Here is a 23,226-nt window from a genome sequence, read left to right as displayed (position 1 = left end):
CCAATCATTTCTATAAGGCTATCAAAGAAATTTCATAGACGCGTTCATCAGAAGAAGTTGGGTGCAATAATGCCTTTAACTTTCATTTTGGACCTTGACTGAAATAAAATGTATATATCATAATGCTAAGAAAAATTACCAGTGGGCAAGTAATTGGGAATTTAGCCTAAGTAAGTATACTTAGGATTAAGTTATTACTCATTTGAAGGATACTGAAAGGCATGATGTGTGACTCTCCATGTGGTGTTGAACTCCATCAGGCCTAGCTAGAATTATCTAAAGTGAGCAAAATAGGAGTTGCCAGTAGCCAAAATGTAGGGCACGGGATGAGCAGCTACAATGTAAACAGTCAACAAAATAAATTCAAGACAATAATGCAATTATAGTATTCTAGTTCATTTGCCTGAAACATAATGCAAAACTATTGTAGTGTTTTTATTTAAATTATATATTTCTAGAGGCACACTAGTACATTTTAAAATATACAATGGTTTATGTGCAGGTAATGTTCTTGTTGGCCTTCTCTGAATTGCTTATGTAGTAAATGTATCCTAGGCTTTGCATAAAAATCCAGAAATTCAGTATTCATTGCAATTCATGATACCAAATTGAAAATGAATGATTCTCTGTGAACTCGTAGACCAGATTGCAACTACTAACAGCAAAACCCTATTAGTGACAGGCACAACTTCAGGGGACAAATGAAACCTCGATTACTTGCAGTGGCAGTCATGAGGACTCTGAGTCAGAATACTTTGGACATTATTCTACTGGTCAAAAGTTGTGTATCTGAAGCCACTGGCCAAAGCAGGTTTATGAAGCTTTTTTGAGATCCAGCATCTTTTCCAATTATCCCACTTCATCCTACTTAGCCCTGATGCTTCTTTATAACATGGTTGAATAACTTATAAACATATTTATAACATGTTTTTTCTTTCACATTATTACAAGGTTCTCTAATGAAGCTTCCCAGACTGCTCCACTTCTTGCATTCCAGGAATTGTTACATTAGAGAACTTTTGCCTATGTTTCTTTCTGCCCCTCTTCTATCCCTTTTGAAAGGATAACCCTTTCAGATGTCAGACAGAGAGGTACAAAAAGATTCATTGTGCAATCAAATGTTTTTATTTGGGTGCAATTCCTAAAAACGGTATTTACTTATAGTAAGTATTTTGATTTGGTGGTGGTCCTTAGCTGATGGTGGTCCCTTCCTATTCTATCTCATGAACAAAAAATATCTGAATGGAACATGTTTTGCAGAGACAATGCTTTCTCTACTTGCACCTAACCACAGCACAACCATGTCCTGGTATATCATTTTCCTGTTGCACCGCCATGACATCATCATTATCTCATCTTCAGTCCATAAGTAAGATAGGCTTTAGTTGTCCTTAGCTCTAACGTAAGTGCTAAGGTGTTTTTCTTCTTATTCTGACACTGTTCCCTCAGGGTGTGATTAGGTTTTGTCACTTCTTTCCTTGGAGGAAAGTCAGTGACTTGAAACAGAGACAGTTGAAGCAGGATACTGATTACCAATAGGGGCAGCAAACTTCAAAGTAGTTTTCTACTGGGTCAAGGATGAGAGGAAAGCATTTCCCCACAATAATGGGGAAAGGCAAGGGCATACATAAAGCTCTCTGAGACCCAAGGCAGACTTTCCAGTTGGATCTCCTAGAGGGAAAAGTTCAGGTAGCAAGCTCTCATCCCAGGCCAGAAATTGATGGTGGGCAGGAGAAAGGGAAGCAGAGTATCTTGTGGCTGCTTCTTCAATACTGTTACTACAGCAGCAGCAAATCTGAGCTCCACAAAGATTTCTCCTAATCCCCTTGGTCACACAAACTATACTTTTCTTTCCTGTTCAACTTCCTGTAGCCATTCCCCCCCCTCCTCCTGCCCTAAAGTCTGCATTTAGAGCCTGAAAGCCTTCTCTCTTAGATTTGCCATATCAGAGCTACCAAACTCCAACAAGTTAGAGTTTTCAGGATCACTTTGCAACCATCTAGTGATTGTCAGTTTGACAATCCAGTTAGTGTAGCTATACCTCACCCAATCTAATCTGAAGGTGTGGAGCAAGAAATGGATAGCAAGGGGAGCCCAATAGGCCACTTGCACCTATGGGCCCATTGTAGCTGCCTACCCTGCTTTCATTATATTTGTGCCACTAAGGAAAAGCTGAAAGTTTCTACTTTTCTGTAATGCTCAGAAACACTGACTCATGCTTAATCAAAGCCACGTCTCCTGACAGTGTCATGTATCCATGAACCAAAGCAACAATATACATACAAATGCAAAACTGCTGGGAAAAAAACCCTCATTCAGTGAGGCATATGATTCCTGACCCAACACCTGAGATGGTGGTGGTGGGGAGAATGGGTCTTAATGCCTTTCTAAAGACAGACTGGGTCAGGGCTGACCAAATCTCAAGACAAATGCTGTTCCAAAGGGCAGGAGCACCAATAGAGAAGGCATGCTTCTTGGGCTCCACTTCTTTGGGCAACCCAAAACATGCTGACTGTGTCAGATCTTACTAGATAGGAAGATGTCATCAGAGATAGTCACTCTGGCTATCAGTCTGACAAAATCAGCCTAAAGAATCCAGTTTCACTTGGGATTCATCTGAATCCCCTCTATGCCATTAATATTGTGAGATGAAATAAATACCCTAAAACTTTGGAGCTTTTTTGCAGATTAATTTTTGTAGACTAATTCAGACATAAAATAGTATTATAGAGTATATAAAAGTGTAATGGACTGGAAGATCTCTGCCTTTCAACTACTATAAAAGTAGAAACTGGGTTACAGCAAAGTCAAATATACTTCAAGAACAAGAAGGAGCATTTTCTTTGTGAATATTGTATGCAAAGCTCAAATGAGCATTTTTCTTTCAGGTTTTTTTTTTTTCCTGGGCATCCTAGTTGGCTCCTTAGGTGACAGATTGGAGACAGCTTAGAGCAGCACAATGACAAAGATATACATGGCTTGACTTTGATGGTCTCACTGGGATGCTTCCCTCTTTGAAGAACTATAATTGCTTCTAATCATTGTGCAAGCGCATCAAGCCCAGTAAAGACAGAAACTGGATGCAGATACAAAAACTGAAATGCTTCTAGGGCCATGGGGACTTGCCTAGGCAATCTTCCGATTAAAAACAGAAAAGGAGAAGAAGAGGGAAGAAGCCCAAGGGCTTTTTATTGTAAGGTGATAAATGGCTTGACTTGTCCTGCTGTTTTTGTATTTTCTGTTTTCATATTTCAGACCAGATTGCACTGAACCATAAAACTATTGTGTGTCCCATGATCGATGTCATTGACCACAATCACTTTGGGTATGAGGCACAAGCAGGGGACGCCATGCGTGGAGCCTTTGACTGGGAGATGTACTACAAAAGAATACCAATTCCACCCGAACTCCAGAGGCTTGACCCCAGTGACCCTTTTGAGTAAGTAGCGGTTGCACTGAGCATGGGAGTGAAACACTAAAGACAATGGGACCTTTGGAGCAAATTAGGCTCAGTAAAACTAGTGACATACAGGGCCATGGTGAGAAAAATCAAGATGTGGGTGAATGGATCCATACTGCAGTACTGCCTTTAGTACTGTAATTTGAGTAGGGAGGAATTTAGCCAGCCAAAGGTCATTAGCAGGAGTCTTTGTCATTAGCAGGAAGAAAAAAAAATTAGGTAGACAATGGGAGACAAATGTATCTGTGTTGGTTCCTATTCCACAGAGTAGCCTTTGAAGAGAAATTAGTTGATTATTTCTTTGCTAGAGACTGATACAACAGACAAATCAAACATCAGTCTGTTCTCAACTAGCTAAGGCATTATGACTGATTGTGTTGCTATCATATACATCGTGTTATAATTTAAACAAAGGTGGTACACAGGTGATTGTGAATAAGTTCAAATAAGCCAACCTCTTGTCCCTGATATTGTATGATTGCTAGTTCACAATAACTCTCTCCCTAGTCTCCACAAAATCAACTCCATTTTTATTTTATTGAATTTTTTGTCTATCTTGTAAAAGAGAATTTATTGTCATCTGCCAAGAAATGCCAAGAAAATGAGAATCAATGGCACTAGAGGAAAGGAAGTGAAGCTTTGATTAGTACTTAAAGCCACAATCCAGTTAAATTAAGATCCTTTCTACACTGCATTTATGTAACTTAATTGTATAATTACAACAGTGTAATTGTTGACTTTTGTAGTAATTGTTACTGACACACTAACAAGAGTTGCAAGATTATAACTGCCAGTCTTCCAAGTCCCTTCCTGTTTTCTTCTCATAAAGTCATATTTTTAAGTATGAACACATAAGAGGGCGATGTCTGATTGGTGTGGCTAATCCTTTTTAACTTTAGATTTGCATTCCTGAAATATTCACAACAAAAAGACTGATGCTGCGAAGGCAAGGAATTCCTTACTTCAGGTCAGAACCCATTGATAAAATGCAACAAAATCCAGCATAGACTGCTAGTGGTCTGGACAATATAAAACTGGCCAATGAGTAATGGGGCTGGAGTAATGGACTGGAGCCAACTGTGAAATTAAATATTTCCAATCTCCATATTCTCAGCAGAAAAGAACTCAAGCTTAAGAGAGCCATTACTTTTAGCAATGCTTTGTATTCTTGTATAGGGCTGTGCATGCTTCCAAAAATTATTCAGAAATGCCAAAGCACCATTTTAAAGCAATCACAAAAACCTAAAAAAAGAAATAGCTGCTATACTCATGCTCCCACACATTCTGAAGTGTCTCTTCTGAGTAATTTCTTTATATATATTATTATATTAAAAAATAGTGCATAGTAAGAAAAGAAAATAGAAAAAAGAAAAGATTGTAAGGAAGTGGCTTCCAATCTTCTTGACAGTGGTTATAAATGCATTTATATTTTATCCTCTCTCTCTAAAGTTACATCATAGTTTCCGTCTTTCCATAAGCTGCCCTTTCTAATCGTCAATCTTCTAAGTAATTTCTGGATAAATGGGACCTCTACTTTAGTTGGACTGAGAACTCTCTTGTAGTCCAAAAATATGGCACATTAAGATGAGGTGTCTTCTCCTCAAAAAGAAGTTGATTTAAAGCAGGGTTTCTCAACCTTGTCAAGTTTAAGATGTGTGGACTTCAACTCCAAGAATTCAACCGAGAATTCAATTCTGGGAGTTAAAGTCCACACTTCTTAAAATTGCCAAGGTTGAGAAATGCTGATTTAGAGGATGAGTCTTCATTCAGTAAACGAGGAATACCCAACCTCCACTGAGAGAAACACTGGTCCTTTGAATGGTAATTTGAACCTGGGTTTTTATGAATTCTAGCTCAACGGTATAATCAGCCTACATTTCTGGATTTTTTTCCTTATTGATATTTTCTTTATCTGGCCATTCAGACCTTCTCAATCTGAGAACGTCAGGAAAATTTCACACCACATAAAAACTGTACTTTTTTTTTTTAAATAATGTATTTTCTTTGGGGAAAAAAATCCATTTGTTTGGGATTGATATCAAACCTTATTCTTCTTCTTAGGGGAAATGATGTAGACTGAAATGTTCTCCTTTCAGATTTATATGCTTTTCCTAACATTTTGTAGTACGTTACTCCCAGAGGAGAGAAAAGTAAAACTTAAAAGGGAGATTAAAACCAGTTTGTTCTCTTCAAAAAAACACAAGAACAATTAATGCCTCCCTAGGCACATCAAGCATGTAACTACATTCCAGTATTCAATAAAACCTTCCTTATGCAAAAAGAAAGGAAAGAAGGAGGGATGGAAGGACAGAAGGACGGAAGGACGGAAGGAGAAGGAGAAGGAGAAGGGAAAGGAAGGAAGGAAGGAAAGGAAGGGAAGGGAATGGAAAAGCACACAATTGCATTGCATGTCATCTAAATAGCAACAGCACACCATTTATAATGTATTGCATATTTATTTCCATTCTAAAAAGCAAACAGCTAAGAGGAACTTTAACAATGATCTAGTATGCATTCGACTGAAATAGTGCAAGGAATATGCTTTAAAGTTTACTGAACTCCAAATTACTTTGGCTTTAAAGTGTTTTCCGAGTTCTTTTACTAGTGAACCTATCTAAGAAATTAATGTGCAGCTTCTACCTATCACATCCACATATATTTTCCCCTTAAAAAAAGATATTAAAATTTAAAGCTATGTACAAAAGAATGGTCATGTGTTAATTAGTTAACAATGAAATCAGAAATATTATTAATAAACATATAAACAGATGAAAAATGAACGATCTTTCATTTTTAAATGTACTAAACATAGTAGTTGTGCATTGGAGCTTAAAGTAATAAAAGAGCAACACTTCCCTTTATTTCAACACCAGTCATCCTTACCTAATTAAGGCAGGGGGTGTGGGAAGTAGTACTGTAGCTGCCTGGATAAACAAAGAGTAGAGAAGGGAATTCCAGATACTCTCAGGCAATATTCATAGAAGTACACAAAGAATAAGTTAAGAGTGGGGGACTCCCTCCTTCTTTCTTTTTGAACATTCAAGCAAAATGATGGGAAGTTTTACACCAAAGTCTTCTGAATACCTTTGCAGGTGTTCTGAATGTTGAATTCCAAGCAGCTGAAAATTAACTCCTTTTTATTAATTTGGTACAAAGTATAAATTACATGCTGTGTTAATTGGGTTTTAGACTTAGAAGAACAAGTAGATGATAATATATGGCAGTATCAAGGAGTTTCAGCAGCATCCATGCAGAAACTGCATCTTAAACTTTTGCATCAGTGGCATGAAACAACAGTAAGAATCTCACTTTTTCAAAATTCAATGAGATGTTGGTGAGCCTATCAGTCAAAGGAAACATTAATTCATCTGTGATGGGAATGCAATAGAGTATGAGAATTTTGGAACAATGTGTTTAAACAAAATGTCTTGTATAACTAAATAAAAGATTCAGTTTTCTCCAAGGACAGATTTGCTACACACATTTGATAGCCAGAAAAAGAACTGTAAGTTTAAAAAAAATCATTAGGTTTTACTTATAGCAGTCAAATTAGTCATTGCTAAATAATGCAAATATCTGGATAGCATTTCGATGGACAGATGGAATGAGAAGATCCAATCTACAGCTTTACTGAAAAAGTATCTGATAAGATCAATTGTATACCGAGCCAAGGTAGTGAATTGTTTTTTTACAAGGAATGGTGGAATTTCATTGTGTATATAAGAGGTAAGCATCCTGAAAACAGTTTGTATCAAACATTATCAGCATGTTGAAAAGTACAGTACTATGTACATTTTTAAAACTTCAAACCAAATATATATATATATATATATATATATATATATATATATATAGGGGCGAGAGGGGAATTTTTTATATAAATCCTAGCTAAATGGGATTTTCATTCTGAGCACAGTGCAGAAATCCTACCTATTCAGTATGAAAACCATTCCCTTCTGGAAATTGAAATTACTCCTACCAACCACTTCAGTTCTACAGTTAGTCTTTTGTTTGGTATGGGTTAACCTAAGTCTGGATAGAGCAGTGACCTTTCAAAAGGTCACAGCCATCTGAACACTTTTCAGAATAGGCCCATGTCATGTCTGTATTGCAAAAAGATTCTAATTAAGAATCTGTTCTGACTTTGGTATTTCTGCAGTGTTGCCAAGAGCAGCCATTTCTAATTTGGTGCCTTCCAAGTATAACTGCTCTCATTCCAAGTCATTGTAATTCAAAACATCTGGAGAAGGCTAGTTTGAAGAAGCTTAACTTATGAAATACTGGGTGTATGTTTCTTTGATAGCAGTTCCCTTGTGGCAAGAGAGAGATTTCCCCACTCACTGAATTAAGAATTGACACAGAAATATGCCACATAAAAATGCCACATAAACATGAATATGTACTCACTTTCCCCAATATCCATATCATGGTTTTATTTTGTTTTGTTTTCTGATAGCCTAATTTGTTTCAGCACTTGTATATTCTTGCTTATCTTGCTTTTCACCCTGGCTTGTTGGTAAGCAGTTAGAAGATATTACTCTGGATACAGAATCTCTTATTGCCAAAACATAATGTTTTGTTTTGTTTTTTATTAGAAATAATGCCCTTTTGATAGTTGGCGAAGACTTTCTTATTCAAAATACATTCGTTCCACAGGGAATGTAAATCTTGCCTGCTTGTCTGCCTGTCGTTATTATGTATTTTTTTCTTTAATTTATTCACCTTTGGGGGGTTTTAATCTTTAGACCCTCTGATTGGAATATAATATAAATGTTTATACTAAATAACTGTATCCAAGTTAGGATATGTTTTAAAAGGCGAAGATATTCATAGATCAAGTTTGACTCCGGATGATTATAGCCATGTTGTTATATCAATGGTTTGCCAGTTTCATCTTCTGAGATGTCTTTTCAGCTATTAGCTTGAGATTAGATATTTAGCTTACAGACTTGAGATTCCCAAGCAATTTCTGATTCAAGTCAGGGATATTTTATCCAATACTTTGTTTTCCCCAGTGGAAGCTGGCTCAGTCTTAACAGCTGTATCTTTGTGCAAAAAAAGTAATGTATAAATGGATGGATCTTAGCTATGGTCAGTAATAGTCCCTGAGACAAATTTTAGGCAATTTTTCTAACTCCTGATGTTTGGAATTGCTGCTAATCATTTGTGTGATTTGCTATACTTAGAGAAAGCCATAACTGCCCAAACACAAGAAAAATACATAACCTGAACTGGTTTATATCCAGATATCTGTACAGAGAAGCATCACTTGCCAAATGCAGAACAGCTACCATTGTGGTTGCTGATTTTTTTGATTAAGTTAAACCAACATAATATCACAAATCATAGAATGTCAAATAATTAAGACTACTGAAGTGTCACAAAGTATCAAGAAAGCTTTTTAGTTCTCTAGAACTTTATTCAGAGAGAATGTTGAAGATGTATCAGTGGTGAAGGAAGAAAAAGCTATAAACTCATCTATAGACAGTGCAGTACTATTCATGTCTACTCAGAAGTAAACTCATTGGGGCTTACTCTCCTATAACTGGGGGTAACATGAGGAGGAGGAGAATGGGGAAGATTAGATTTATATTCTACCTTTATTTTGTGCATCGCAAGTTGATATACATAATACTCCCTTCTCCTATTTTCCCCACATTAGTCCTCATAACACCTCATGTGTACTATCAACGCATCATAATTTTGTGACTGTTTTCTCAGATGTTAATCCTACTGAAGCCTTTTTAGACATTCAGGGAACCGTTAACATTTATTTGTGTTCAGGAAGACTGGGGATGACCACATTAGTCCTATTCTCCTCTTCCTGATTTAGGTTTGGCATGTAGAAGAGGCATCTCTACTACAGAGGGCTGCTTTCTACCTTGACATTGAAACAAAAAGTGGGGAAAATTTCCATTTTGTGAATCCCAGAGAGACTTGAAGTTAATGGGACTTTTTAAAAATGTGCTCTTGGAGTTTCTACTATCAGGTTTGAGGGTCTCATTATTGTGCCAAATCTTGTCCATCTACCCCATATTAACAACATTGTTTGCTAATTTTTATGTTAGAGAAGAATTCCTGAGAACATAAAATTCATTTTGTTATGCTTTAGCTTAGCAATACGCAACATTGTTTTTGTACCTAGAGGCTGTATTTTCCACTTTTAAAAAAGAAGTCAACACGGGCTACATGAAGGATGGCTGATGATATCAGTGAAGTAGACAATTTCAGGGTTTTGTTTTCTAATTGGGGTTAGTCGGACTGTGCCTTTGCATTAAACTTCTTAGATTTAAAAAAAATTAAAACTTTTAAATTGTGAAATGAACACAACAACAGCTGGAGTCAGGAAGAGGTTTCCATTGCCATGCAGCAAAATGTACATGAAAGCAACCACCCTTCTTCAGAATCAACTTTAAAACATCTGATAAATCTCTGATCTTGGGGGAGTGATAATTCTGCTTTTAATTTGTTTTAAAACAAATTTAAAACAAATTTCAGATATCTGAAAACAAGAACAAAGACACATCATCAAGTTATGATGTGACATGAATATGAAAAGAGACAGGAAAGTATATTCCGGATTTTGGATTTTTTAAAGCTTTCTGTCTGACCAACTCTTACTGTATAGAAAGCAAGGAGAAAAAAATTGTAAAAACATATCTTTGTCAGTACAAAGCAAGCAGAACTATTCTACCATGTAACTTTGGCCAGTTTGTTGAAAAACACAAGGAGCTGACCGGGGGATATTTAGAATGAAACAACTTCTTTTTACTTTCCTTCTATTTTGCAGCTGATGGCCAATGGGAGAGCAGTTTCCTACTGGATGCTATCTTGCTTTGTTGAAACACTTGATTTTTAGGAATTGGGACATTTTTCTTATCCTTAAATAGTGATTGCTACTTAGTGTGGTACCTCCATCCACACTGTCACTGAAATTGCAGACTGTTTCCTGATTACCACACAAACAAGAACCCAACAGAGACAGTGAATTGTTTTTCTCCTTTTCTTATAAACTGCTCAAAAGAAATAGTTTTAGGTGAAATCTTAACAGTTTGAACAAGCTTCTTGTTTTTTAATTAATCCAAATGCATGATCCATGCTTCTGCAGCTGCAGAAGAAAACTAAGAGTTACATATGGATGTTTGTTATCTGGCCTACATTCTGCCCCATTCTAGAATGCAAAAATATACAGACATGTAGAAAAGATCAGCTCTCAAAGAACTGTGCCACCCCTTTTTGCAACCTTGCAGATTCTTTGTGCAGCATCGTCTTATAGTTCTATCTTTCTAAATCCTAAACCAGTTAGGCCATACTCTTTCAAGATTAATCAAGAGGCAGTTGATCACACCGTTAGGGTGCTTACCAAGAATTAATGTTTTCAGAATTAACTGTTTTCTCTACAATTATCCCTTTCTGTATGCATGATAAAGTAGCTCAAGTAATCGATTCTGGAAAATTTCCTACCCACCTTTATGACCACTTTCTAGGAGACTATGAAATATTTTATGGAGCAAGCTGCCCTACTAGATCTTTTATGCACTGTGATAGCTGTCTCTCCCTATCAGAGCTTCCAGAGAATTTCTGGCACTTCCTCTTAAAAGTTGTTCCATACTTCCTTCTTTAGAAGAATTTTTAAAGGAAAAATAGGTGAATGAAGCTATAGGGAAAAATAGGGTTGTAAATATGGAGTGATGGTGGTGGAATATTTCCTCTTCCCACCCCTACCCCTAACAAAATTCTATGAATGAGTAAATAATTGCATAATAAAAGCTTCATCTGGATGCAGCCTATATTACTTACTGCTTGTTCATTCAAGTGTTGTAAGTGAAACTAGAATCATTTTGACAGCAGAATATTAACCATTTTGTGGATCTGGAAACTTTGTGAAGTCTCAGGTTGCAGTTCTGATTCCTGGAAATCAACAGGACTAATTGAGGACTGCACTGGACTGCATTATCAAACAGTCAGAATGTCTTGCCATTTAGTAAATTTGATAAATCTGATAATTAGATATATTAGGATTCCTTTTCAGTGACAGGACAGATAATATATATATTTGTTTATTTGAACAGTATTTTTTTAAAAAAAAATTCTAGATGGTAGGGGAAAGGTTTCAGCAGAAACAAAGGTTTCCAAATCGCTGCAATGTAAGCATGACCTTTGGAGAAAAGGCTGATGGGTTAGGAAAAACACAGAAGCTTCTGCAGTTTCTATTTTTGCTCTCCATGGTTCCATGCCTCTGCTTTCCTCTTTTCTAAATAAAAATAAATTGCTTCTTTCCAGAATTGTCAATTTTGTGCTCCATTCCATTAACTTGAAAGCCTATTTGAGTATACTTTCATCTGTCATGCAGTTGGTATCAAATCAGGACACTGCATGTACTCAGTGGCCAATTTTGTGTATGTTAAAGCAGTATGCTTATGTGGTAGCATACGGTATGTGATAAATATTAGGTCTATTTAACTAACCATTTCTTGTAGAACTTCATTGTCCTGCACTAGACAGCTAAATAGGAAAGCTGGAAATTACTGATAGCTAAGTACTGTTTTCAGTTTATTTCACACTGAGCCAAAATATCTGGCCAGTGGCCTTCAGTTGGCACTGATGGAAATTGTTGTCCAGCACAATTGAAGAAAACAGTTTGGGGAGGCTAATATACTGACAACATTGATTAGTGTTCCACTTGGAACTCTGTTATTGCGGAATAAATTGCAGTCAGTGGTGGGTCCTTCCATATCAAGTTGCCTTATTAGAAGTTTGCCTTTTGATTCTAGGATTATACCATTTTTGGCTCCTAGTAAGGTTCTGCTCCCCAATAAAGGACTATCTCATGACTTGGGAGTTGTCCAGGGCTCCAGCTGGAAAAGCAGGTAGGAGCTGTGAGCAAGTAGCTTTTTGGCCAGCTGCAGCTGGTATGTCAGTTGCAACTCTGCGTAGAACAAGGTACCTTAAAGATAGTCACTCTCATGCCCTTGTCACCTCCCATATGGATTACTATAAGTTGCTCTATATGGCATTGCCTTGGAGAAGACTTGAAACTTCAACCGGTGCAAAGTGCAGTGGTCCATATGCTTACAGGAAAGTCTTGTTAGTGTCATGTAATATCTTTGCTGTAGGAGCTGCACTGGCTGCTGGTTTATTTCCAAGTGCAGTGCAAAGTGCTGGTTACTACCTATACAGCCCTATATGATTCGGGGATGGGGTATCTATGAGACTTCCATTCTCAGGCTATTTCTGCCTATCTCAGCTGAACGCACTGCTGAAACTCCCCACTTAATGAGAAGTAGAGTAAGAGGGGAGCTGTGAGTGGGTATTTACTAGGGAAGCTCCCTTCCTATGGAACAGCTGGCCCTTTTAGGCCGAGGTGGCTCCTATTCCTGCACTGGCTTGATGCCATTGCTCTTTGTCTACTGTTACAGTCTTCTTAAGATTTAGGCAGTTTAGACCTTAAATAAATAAATGCATAGATTAAAAGTAACTTGGTGACATATGTTTTATGATAAATTGATAAAAAGGGTTAACTAAGCTTTCATTACTTTAGTTACTTTTACTTTAAAATTGAAAAAAACAGACTGTTACTTGTGCTAAAACATTTTATGCTAAAATATAAGGGAAATAAAATCAGTAACAGAAGGTCAGGTTGCCTGTTGCCTTGGGCAACCAGTTCCATATGTCAACAGAATAGTGATTTAAGTGCCTTGACTTCAAAATTTGAAGAAGAAAAAAATGCACAGATCCCAATAGAGAAAATATAATTTGTTCTCCTCTTTTAAAGAATGATAAATAACTTTCTTTAAAAGGTTTTAAATAACCCTGCCAAGAACTCCAATTCTTTTTTCTTTTTCTTTTTCTTTTGCTAAATATAAGTGAGAAAGAAAAATATTTTCGAAATGGTATGATTTATATGCATTTACCTACTTAATTGCTCTGGCTTGGATCCTGAGATAAATTGATTTACAATAAGAAAGTATAGGGAAATAAGCTTTCCTGTTTTGTTTTCCATAATAGTTATCCTTAACTTGAAATGCCTTTTTTGGGGGGCGGGGAGAGGGGAGAAAGATTGACTCTTTTTGGAAAAGAGGATTAAAGACCTGGGTCTGCCAGTTTGTGTGGGGAGATAACAATCTTACCCAATCCTGGGGGTGGGTAGTGCCTTGATGATGCTCCCTGAATGACTGCCAATTATTCTTGGATCTATTTATTTTCTGTTTATTCATAGTAGTTTGTAATTTTAATTGATTTTAACTGTTTTGTAAACCACCAAGAGTCAACGAGATGGGTGGTGACAAATTTTATATATAAATAAAATATAAATAAAAAGATGGGAGAGGACTGCTGTGGAAATAGAGAAGTGTTCAAAATTTGGTTTACATGATAATATTAACAATGCAGTCCAATTTATATATCCCAACTACAAGTAAGAATTATTTTATGTTGTTCAGAATGAACTCCAATTCCCTGGAAATGCATTTCAGGAGATGCAGGCAATTACAGAACCTGTAGGGAAGAGGAAACTTCCTTAAGTATTCTATGCATCCCAGCCATTACAATAAATTCCCAGTTTCTTTGTATCTTACTATACATTTCACTAAGAATATACATATAAAACTCCATGTAGCTCAGTGAGAAAGATCTATTAATATCTACTCCTTAACAGTTCTTTGAATACTTTGCATTTTCTGCTATGTGAAAGATGGTACTACTACTACCATCCCTAGGCAGAGCAAGAATGGTAAATTCAAGCTCCAGAAAAAAATCCAACAGAAAAAGCAAATCACATGGGCAAATTATGTTAATTATGATAAAAATGGGTAAGTGTGACCATGGGCAATTTTATCTATAACAGCTAAATCCCCCAGAAAATGTTTTTGTATTTCATTAGTATTATTGAATCAAACTGCACACAAACAATGGAATGCATATACTTTGTATTCTTATCAGCAACCAGGTCTCCAGCTGAAGATCTGAACTGTCCTGAAAGCAAAAATATGTCTTCTGTTGAAAGGTGCAGCACATTCTGACCAAAGTCTTTTGTATTCATAACTAAATAATTGCAGTGTGTATGCTAGTACCTGTTAATATGAGAAATTAATCATTTCCCATGGTACCTAAGCAAGTGACAGCACATGGCTGACCAGAGGATGTACTTTGCTACCTAGAATCAAGTTATATGGGTTAAGACTAGAAATGTACATTAAAGACTTACCATTGCTAGTTTTCTATTCTTTTAATTAATTCCTGTATTATTTCTGGACACAACAGAGAATATAATGGTTAATGTCTAAAATCTCTTTTGTCTTTGGATTAATATTAGTAGGGGGATCTTTGCACTGATAACCCAAGTAGGAGACAGCCCTTGAACAACCAGCTAAGCAGGGCTTGCCCTAGTTAGTCTTTGGACAGAAGACTGCCAAAGAATCCCAAGACTAGAGGCTAAACTGAGAAATAATTTTTAAAATTCCTAGTTGAAGACAACAGCAAATGTATTTATTATTGGCAAGAAAATTGCATGATAGTCACCATACACAGAAGAAAGAAAAAAGCTTTCAGTAGTTCTGTAAATGACATTATCAGTTTAAATTCATGAGTATTGTTATGGATCCAGGTCAGCATATTCACTTGTGATCCTTATAAATCTTGAGCTAAAGTCTTTAGACTAGGATTTCTGTAAATTGAGGAATCAGTAGAAGTCCTAAAGCAATGTTTCTTAAGAGGTAACTAAGAGGCAGTTGTTAACTCTGATTGCATTGCAGTGGCCCAAGAAGGAAAGCAATATAACAATGGGGGCCAAAATTGCCAGATGAATAGTAGAAATTCTTGATTTTTCCCCAAGAACAGAGGGGAAAAAAAGTAGCCCAACTGATTATTTTTGTGGCCATGCTGTGATAGGACTAAAATAGACATTTGTGAGCTATTATAGTAATCTAATGAAAAGCAGAAATCTGTTAGATGCATGAAGTGGCTCTTCTGGGTGGTGGATCCAGATTGGTGAGTACAGTTGGCAGATGGGGAACGGGTGAGGGAAAAGCTTCCTGATCCATTTACAAAATGCTGCTCCCTTATGCCCACTGAAAGACATACAGTGGCCCTTGTGCACACATTTACATGTGCACACTATCTGTGCATATCAACATTTTACTGTGTCCACATAGAGAAGGGTCAAGCAACTTTCTGGTGACTAAGGACCATGTTCATTGGGGTAGAACTGGGATTTGGGTGCTTTTTTCTTTTCTTTTTACATTTGTGATGTCTATTTTATGACTTGTGCTGCAATTTCCATTTGTTTCCCACCTCAAAATGATAGGAAACTACTGTGACATTTTAGCAATTACTTATGGCCTGAATGGACTCGGGAGCTGTGGCAGCCCTGAGGTCATAGGTTGCCCATCCCAATCTAGTCAGATAGATTCTAAGAAACTTTATGAAACTTATAGATTCAGGATTAGCAGGAAGTTGAACAAATTAGACAATGTTCAAAGATGTGCTTTCTTTATTAAAGAATCCCATTATATGTAGGAGACTTAAGATTATAATAACTTATTTCAGCATTATTTGTACAGAATTCTCTGACCTTTCTATCCATGTGCTCTCCGTTGCTAGTTGAGTGACTCTGCAGTAAAGCTCTTGCTCCCAAATTCTACTCAATAGTTAAGATGGTCTTTTAGCTTCATCCATCTCTCTTCCATAAAGGAGAATGAAGCAAAGTCACCCCTTGTCCCCATCTAACTCCTGTCCACCCCCACCCCCATCTTATTGTAGCTATTTATGCATGTAGTGTTACTTTCATTAATGTTAGTAATTCATTTTTTAGATAAGATTAACCTTATTTTGCCACTTATAAGGTCAGTGAATAGCATACAGCATGAACAGGAGCTAACAACATATTGACATTGTTAAATGTTAGAGTATTTAGTGTTATATTTCATGTGAATTAGAAGAATTACTTCAAATGAGAAAATACGGCTATATGTTGTGTCAGAATATTTGTTACTCATGACTTAAATTGTAGGCAGAGTTACCTCTCTCACCTAATTGCTGTAAAGAAAGTTTAGACTTAATTAATTTTCAGATGGCCAATAGCAGGCATAAAGTCACAGCTATTTAAATATGGTTGAACAGCAAATTGCTGAGGTTATATCCCCACCTACTGGCAATAAAAGTGAAATTAATTTAAAAACTGGGGAAAGTGATCCTTGTTTTAATATTACAAAAACAGATTTACAGTGAAAGTTTTATTCAGAAAGGATAATCAGTTACCAATTGACTGTTGCCAAGGACATGTCCTCACTAAGTCACCTCTATCTTGTTAGCCTGAACACAGCTTTAGGTGTTTTGGTACGGAAGTGGTGCTTTTCCTGTTGTGCAAGTACAAGACATTCCATGCTGACAATCTAGGATGCTTAGGAACCCCATCTTGGAGGTTGCTACCTCAACCAAGACCCTGTGCAATCCAAAGTACTCAACAGATGAACACTACACACAGCACTCCTTCTCTTCAATACCAGTGGCCTCGCTATGGGTCAGGTGATCTGGGGAAGGAGAGCTTTCTGTATGACCTGGGAGTGGAAGATGGGCAGGAAATTTCTTCTGCATTTAGCATTGTTCTGGCTATGAGAGAGATTGGAGAGTTTCTGTAGGCATTTTATTTGGTATTTTTAAAGGGTTGTGAGAGGAAGGATGTAGAGCAAAGAAATCACCGACATTCCTCTTTCTTCCCTTACCCTGTTAAGACTCTTATTTGATGTGCCAAATAAGATGGTTAGCTGAAGCTGAGTGGGGTGGTGGAGGAAAAAGGAAGAGGAAGATGGAGAAATGAAGAATCAAGGGGCGGGGGGAGGAAGAAAAGGAAAAAAAGAGTGGAAGGCACTGGAGTAAAGGAAGTAATAGCAGTTCCCAGCAAGAGGAGCTCACAAGCAAGTATCAGCCAAGTGAGAGCAACTAGCAGGTGCAGCAACACCACAGTTACAATAATACCAGCAACCATATAACCCAGTAGTGGAAGTAGAAAGTAAGAAGATTTAGGGAGCCTAAATTTCCAGAGTCCAGGTGCTGGTAAGGCAAAGTTTTCCTCAGCAGGGAATACAGAATGATCACCATCAGTGGTCAGGGGAGTGAAATACCTAACAACAGTTAAAGGCTTCAAAAGGCAGGGAAGAAGCAGACAAGGTCAGCCAGTCTCCAGCCAAGCAAATGACTGTGGGACAGAGTAGGCAGGGAAAGACTGGAGAAAGTCTAAAAGGGAGCCTGCAAAGTGATTGTATGAGGCTAAATGATGGTTGTCCTCCCGCTATCTTGCAGTTCTTCTATGTTTTTATTCTTTTGTTGTTGTTGCTTGTTTTTATACTTTTGTTATTTATGTCTGATGTTTTTATATTGTCTATACTGTGATATAGTATTAATTGTTATTCTGCTTGTAAGCTACCCAGAGTCACTTTTTGTGAGATTGGCAGCAATATAAATTTGCTAAATAAATAAATGCTTAGAAAGCAGTAGCCCAGGTGGGAAAAGAGTTGAGAATAGTTGAGAGTGTGTGAAAGAAACAAAGGCTACAATATTCTGTATTTGGAAAATAGTTGAACCATAAAGTGTAAGCAGATAGAAATATAACATTGTAAATAAAGAAGAATTAGGTAAAAAGTAAGATAGAGCAACACAGAATAAATGTAGGAATAATTTCTAGGAATAAGGAGTCAAAACCAATCCTCCTTTTTTGACAGAGGCTTTGAGTCTATTTTTGTAATTAAATCTTTTTTAAAGGCAAAAAAGCTTCTTGTTTGGCTTTGTTACCACATCCCCAAAAGTACTGCAACAATACTTATCTAGTGGTCTACATATTGTCTGCACAGTTCCAGATAACCACTTGTTGTCAGCCAAGAGTTTAAAAAATCCCTTAATTCTTCGCTGGCCTCTAGTAATCAATAGTGGTTTGGGAAAAAATATGTGGATATACAGGTAGTCCTCTCTAAGCAACCACAATTGGGACCAGCAACTCCATCGCTAACCACAGTGGTTGCTAAATGGAAAATTATTTGACCACAACAGACTTACAACATCACTTCCAATTCAGTTGTAAATGCATGTTGGTTGCAAAGTGTCTGAATGGCAATCATGTGTCCATGGGATGCTGCAATGGTCATAAATGTGATGATTTGTTGCAAAGTTTTTTTTAAAACACTGTCGTAGCTTTGAATGGTTGCTAAATGAGACAGTTGGTAAGCAAGTACTACCTGTACTCAACAGCACCCCACAGTTTAATGTATATCCTAGGCAGATCTAAACCCGCAAACATTTACACAACAGCTGCATTTGGACAGTACAAATCAGAATGGCAGCTACTGTATGTTGACAACAGAAGACAGAAACTTTTAATCTTGTTAAGATGATAACATACCTTTTGAGGGAAAAAAGAATATCATTGATTGGATGGAGTCCTCAGACCATAAAAGCATCATCATGACACACATTCTGTACAGCAAGTAGTGGTGGCTTTTCTTTGAGTTGGTGACATTTGAATTTCAGCCAGGGAAAACCACCCATCAGTGCCCTTACAGTATCACAGTTGTATAAGCAGCAAGATAACACACTCCCATTCCATATGCATGGTAAGTGTGCTGGGGAGACAGCAAAGTTTAGGGTACACAAGTTCTTCCCAGCTCCATGATAGAAGAAAAGCACAGAAAAACTGGATGATTGCTAAGGCGGGACTATTACCTAATTTACACAGTAGTCATTTGTCCCAGATGAGGAATAGTTGATGCTAGTACAAATGGGACCTATGATTAAGTTGTTCTCCCCATGGAGATGAATTCCCCAATGTAAATACATCTGAACATGAATTGGGCCCTTTCAGCTCAATGAAAAACCCTGTCTGAGCTGGAGCTGATATAATTTTCAATCTTTTCTACACTGCTGCCTTCCAGATGTGTTGGGGCTATGGTTCCCAACAGCTAAGGTTAGTTTAGGAAAACTGATCTGGCTTTCCAAGCCATTCATGTTTTAATATCAAGAGCTACAGGACCTTTGAAAACAGAACTGTTAATGATAGTTGACTATATGTAGTTCAGTTTCAGAAAGAAATACAATAACTTAGTGGTATTCCATTCCATAACTTCATCTGATTGAATCTTTCTAATTGCCTCAAATTTCACACAACTACAAAGTGTGAACTAGTGTTCCATTCACAGACCACTCAAACTAGATAAGATTGATGCATGGGAAAATACCCAACCACTTCTGTAATGAATTATACTTATGAAAATACATTAACTAAACATTTTATATCTTAATAATGATTTCTGAATAAACATGATCTAGCTAGATAGATGGGAATCCCTGAATGGCAGGAACAGAGTATAACATATAAATATTTAAGTCGATGGGATTTTTTTTTTCCAGTGACTTTGGGGAAATGTGAATTCCCCTCCATTCTATCTAAAGGAGCTTAAAATAAACATAGTTTTGCCTATTTTTTTTTCTTTGCAATAGGTTGTTAAATATGTTTTCAGGGTTGAAGGAACTACTTTTACTTGCTATGCATATTAATAACAAACATTTTTCAGTGGTTCCAAATATTCTGAAACTTACACCTTGACAGTGCCCCATTAAAATTGCCAGGGAGAGAGACAGAAGGCTGTATTTTTAGAATACATATTTTATAACTATCTCACATTAATATTTTATAGTTATTTGAGGAAAGACATAGAGCAGTTCATCTTACTGAAGTCTCTGAAGGTGGTAAAAACTTCAACCGTTATGTCAACGGCTCAGTGCAGATCTTATCTTGCCAGTTGGAAATGTGTTAGGGAGATATGTATTAGATGAGAGTAATTTTGAAAATGAAACTCTTTGTACAATTTCAATGCCTTAAATCAAGCACCATGTTAACTAGAAGGTCATATCTGCTCCTTTGCTTTCAGGAATTATTTTTTGTTTCAGTATTTTAGGAGTTCAACACTGGACTGACAATGCTAGAAGATATTTTCCAGTGATTTTGAGTCATATTAACTCAGCAAATGCAGAACAGCAGACTATCAGATAGAGGAAAAACTAACATTTAATCCAGGGATAAGCATAATGATGTCAGTGAACATCCTCTAGCTTAGTGCTTCCAGACTCCTTGTCTCTTTCCTCCTATCAGCTTTTAAAAAATGTATTAATTTAAAAATAATAAATGAATGGCAGGCCGGCATGCTACAAAGCAAGGTACGAGACTCCACTATACTTTTTATTTCCAAAAATGCCTCTGGATTTTATGTCAGTCCCATAAACATTCTTAGATTTTAATATATATATATATATATAGGTAGCAACTGCCTAGTGTATTGTTTGAAACTCTGTCCACCTAGCCATTAAGAAAAAGGGACAAAGGATAAGCAGTAATAATAGAGAGCATCCTGAGGGATTAGAGTTAGAGCAGGTAGCATCTTCACCAGTTTGATAATTGGATGCTTTATGACAGGACATGTTCATCATGAGAGCATTGTGTAATGCGCAAACCCTGATTTCCCTGACATGCTCACAAAATTTCAAATCTGCCCAGAGACCACCAAAACTTTTCAACTAATTTAATATTTGGGGCTGCCTTTAGCTATAGCATGTATACTCTTCACTAGTGTGGTGGCATGAACCATCAAGAGTTACACCCAAAACTCATCTGAACTAACTTGTTCAGTTTTTAAGTATAAAGTGAAGATTTGAATTTTCTAACTGGTTCTCTGAATGTATATATTTTCTTTGAATGTATATATTTCATTTTCCAAATCCTGGCACAATTATATTTTTAATCTTTATTTTTGTTGGCCAATTTGAGGGCATTTTAGAAAGTAATGTGAGATTAAAATATTTTAAATAAATAAGGTAAAATAATGATGCTATGTCTTACAGTTCAAACAACCTGCACTTCCAACCAATTCTACACCAAAACTGCTTCTGTAAGGCTAAACTAAGTACAGCATTAGCTGAATCATTAATTGCATTTTTGATTTTACTAAAGATTATCTGTCAGAAGGTTGGATTGAGTGTATTTTAATATTTTCCCTGTACAGTCCTTCCCCTCAGTCATTATTTCCCCTGCCTTTCACTCTCTCAGTGATTATTAAAAACATAAACATAGTAACTTTTCTAGTCTCAGACAATATCCAATGGATGACATCTTTCCTTTCCACTTTCTACTTGTCCTCAGCTTTAAAATTAATCAGTACTGCTGATTACAGTACAGTACAGAGAAACTCCCATGGTAATTACAAGCAGGTAAAAAGGAAATTGTCAATTCACTTTTGAGATAAGCAATCATTGCTTGATTTAAGCTGTCGTGGTAGGACGATTTAGCCCCCATTAATCCAGGGTTGCTAAGAGTGCAGTATAGACAACTGCCATGAGAGACTTAGATTCAGGATTTCATTTGAATCCCTGGACTGGCTCTGCAGTTCTGTTAACAAGCTGTGGAATGGAATATCCAGACTCTGAATTCTCCTTCTGACTTTCTTGGCACAGTTCCATGCCATTACTAATTCCAGCCTCTTAAAATTCTGGCTTGCAGTGCAGGATGTGCAATCAGTCAGAAAGATACCATCCCTCAGAGAGTCGTCTGGCATTTTTAAGGAAATTGTTCCATGGTTTTCAAGCCTCTGCCCCCTGATGTACTGTTCTTCCTGCAATTTCAAAGGAAGCCAGACTTGTAAGGGAAGTGCTTTCTTTTATTAATTCCATGTGTATTTGTATGTCTCTTTGTTTGACCTTTCAGAGAAAGACTTCCAGGATGCCCTCATTTGATTTTTCCACTTTTTTGTGGCCCTGACAGTAACTGAACACAGCAACAGCTTCCTTTTGAAGTGAGCAAATGCAACTGATACTGATTCACAAAAATTCCCCTGAAGCATCAACTTAAAGTCTGTTTAGGACAGTGTTTTTTCAAACTTGGCAACTTTAAGAAGTGTGGACTTCAACTCCTACAATTCCCCAGCGAGCCATGCTGGCTAGGGAATTCTGGGAGTTGAAGTCCACACACCTTCATGTTGCCAAGTTTGGAAAAATGGTGGCTTAGTGTAGCTTGTGAGGCTAGCGATTTAGCTTGAAAAAGCAAGGGATTTACTAGGACTACCGTAATGTGGGTTATCTTCTCCCACTATTTACATCATTTTTATGCTTTCAGATCACTTATGTCTAACAGTCATTATAGTTTCTGATTATCTGGCATAGTGTTTTCATTTTATAATGAGGTTATGGCCTATTTTATTTATTGGCTGAATTTCTATCCTACCTTTCTGCCAAAGAATGGCATATAAAGCCAGATAAAGCAACTGCCCTGGAAGAGTGTACTGATTTCTTTCTTTTGCTTGCATTTTGGAAGCCTATTTCTTGTCACTCTTTGTTACTACCAGAAACCATTGCTTTTTTCTTTCCTGAAGCTCTCTATCCTCGCAGCCAGGTCTTGCGCTTTCTTTTTAAAAGCTTTTTGTACTTCGTGTTTGTGGCAATGCTATTACCATGTCATTGGAGTTGACAAAGTCCCTTAAACATCCCCCCAAAGGAGAAAATTCTCATCAATATTGGGGTTCCCAAGAGTTTATGTAGTGCAATTGGGATATATTTTCCTCTCGCCCTGAAAAGCTGAGGCAAAATTGGTACTTTGAGGCTCAGAAGGGACCCTGTGGGTGATAAGCCATACAGTTAGGGTATAGGGGCAAACAAATATTTTGTACATTTAAGACACCAGTTCTGACTTAATGTACATAGTATTTGGGGAAAAAATGTTCCCCCATATGAAT

At 37.0% G+C, this 23,226-nt stretch overlaps 1 protein-coding gene across 10 annotated transcripts in view; it reads left to right on the top strand.

Moving 5' to 3' along the window:
- Positions 1-23,226, top strand: part of GALNTL6 (polypeptide N-acetylgalactosaminyltransferase like 6) — a 597,057-nt gene that overhangs the window by 464,213 nt on the left and 109,618 nt on the right. For all 10 annotated transcript variants that reach the window (XR_015794428.1, XR_015794440.1, XM_088132238.1 and 7 more), the window contains one exon: positions 3,256-3,439. Coding sequence is in view for 8 of the 10 variants with exons in the window: in XM_088132238.1 (XP_087988364.1) it covers positions 3,256-3,439 (184 nt within the window). In the remaining 2 variants the exon portion in view is untranslated. The remainder of the gene's footprint in view (positions 1-3,255; positions 3,440-23,226) is intronic.

Source organism: Python bivittatus, unplaced genomic scaffold (assembly GCF_059951505.1).
Source record: "Python bivittatus isolate LINGU-HERP-01145 unplaced genomic scaffold, Pbiv_v1 ctg000070_np1212, whole genome shotgun sequence".
In the NCBI taxonomy this organism is placed as follows: domain Eukaryota; kingdom Metazoa; phylum Chordata; class Lepidosauria; order Squamata; family Pythonidae; genus Python; species Python bivittatus.
This window is presented reverse-complemented; position numbering and strand designations above follow the sequence as displayed.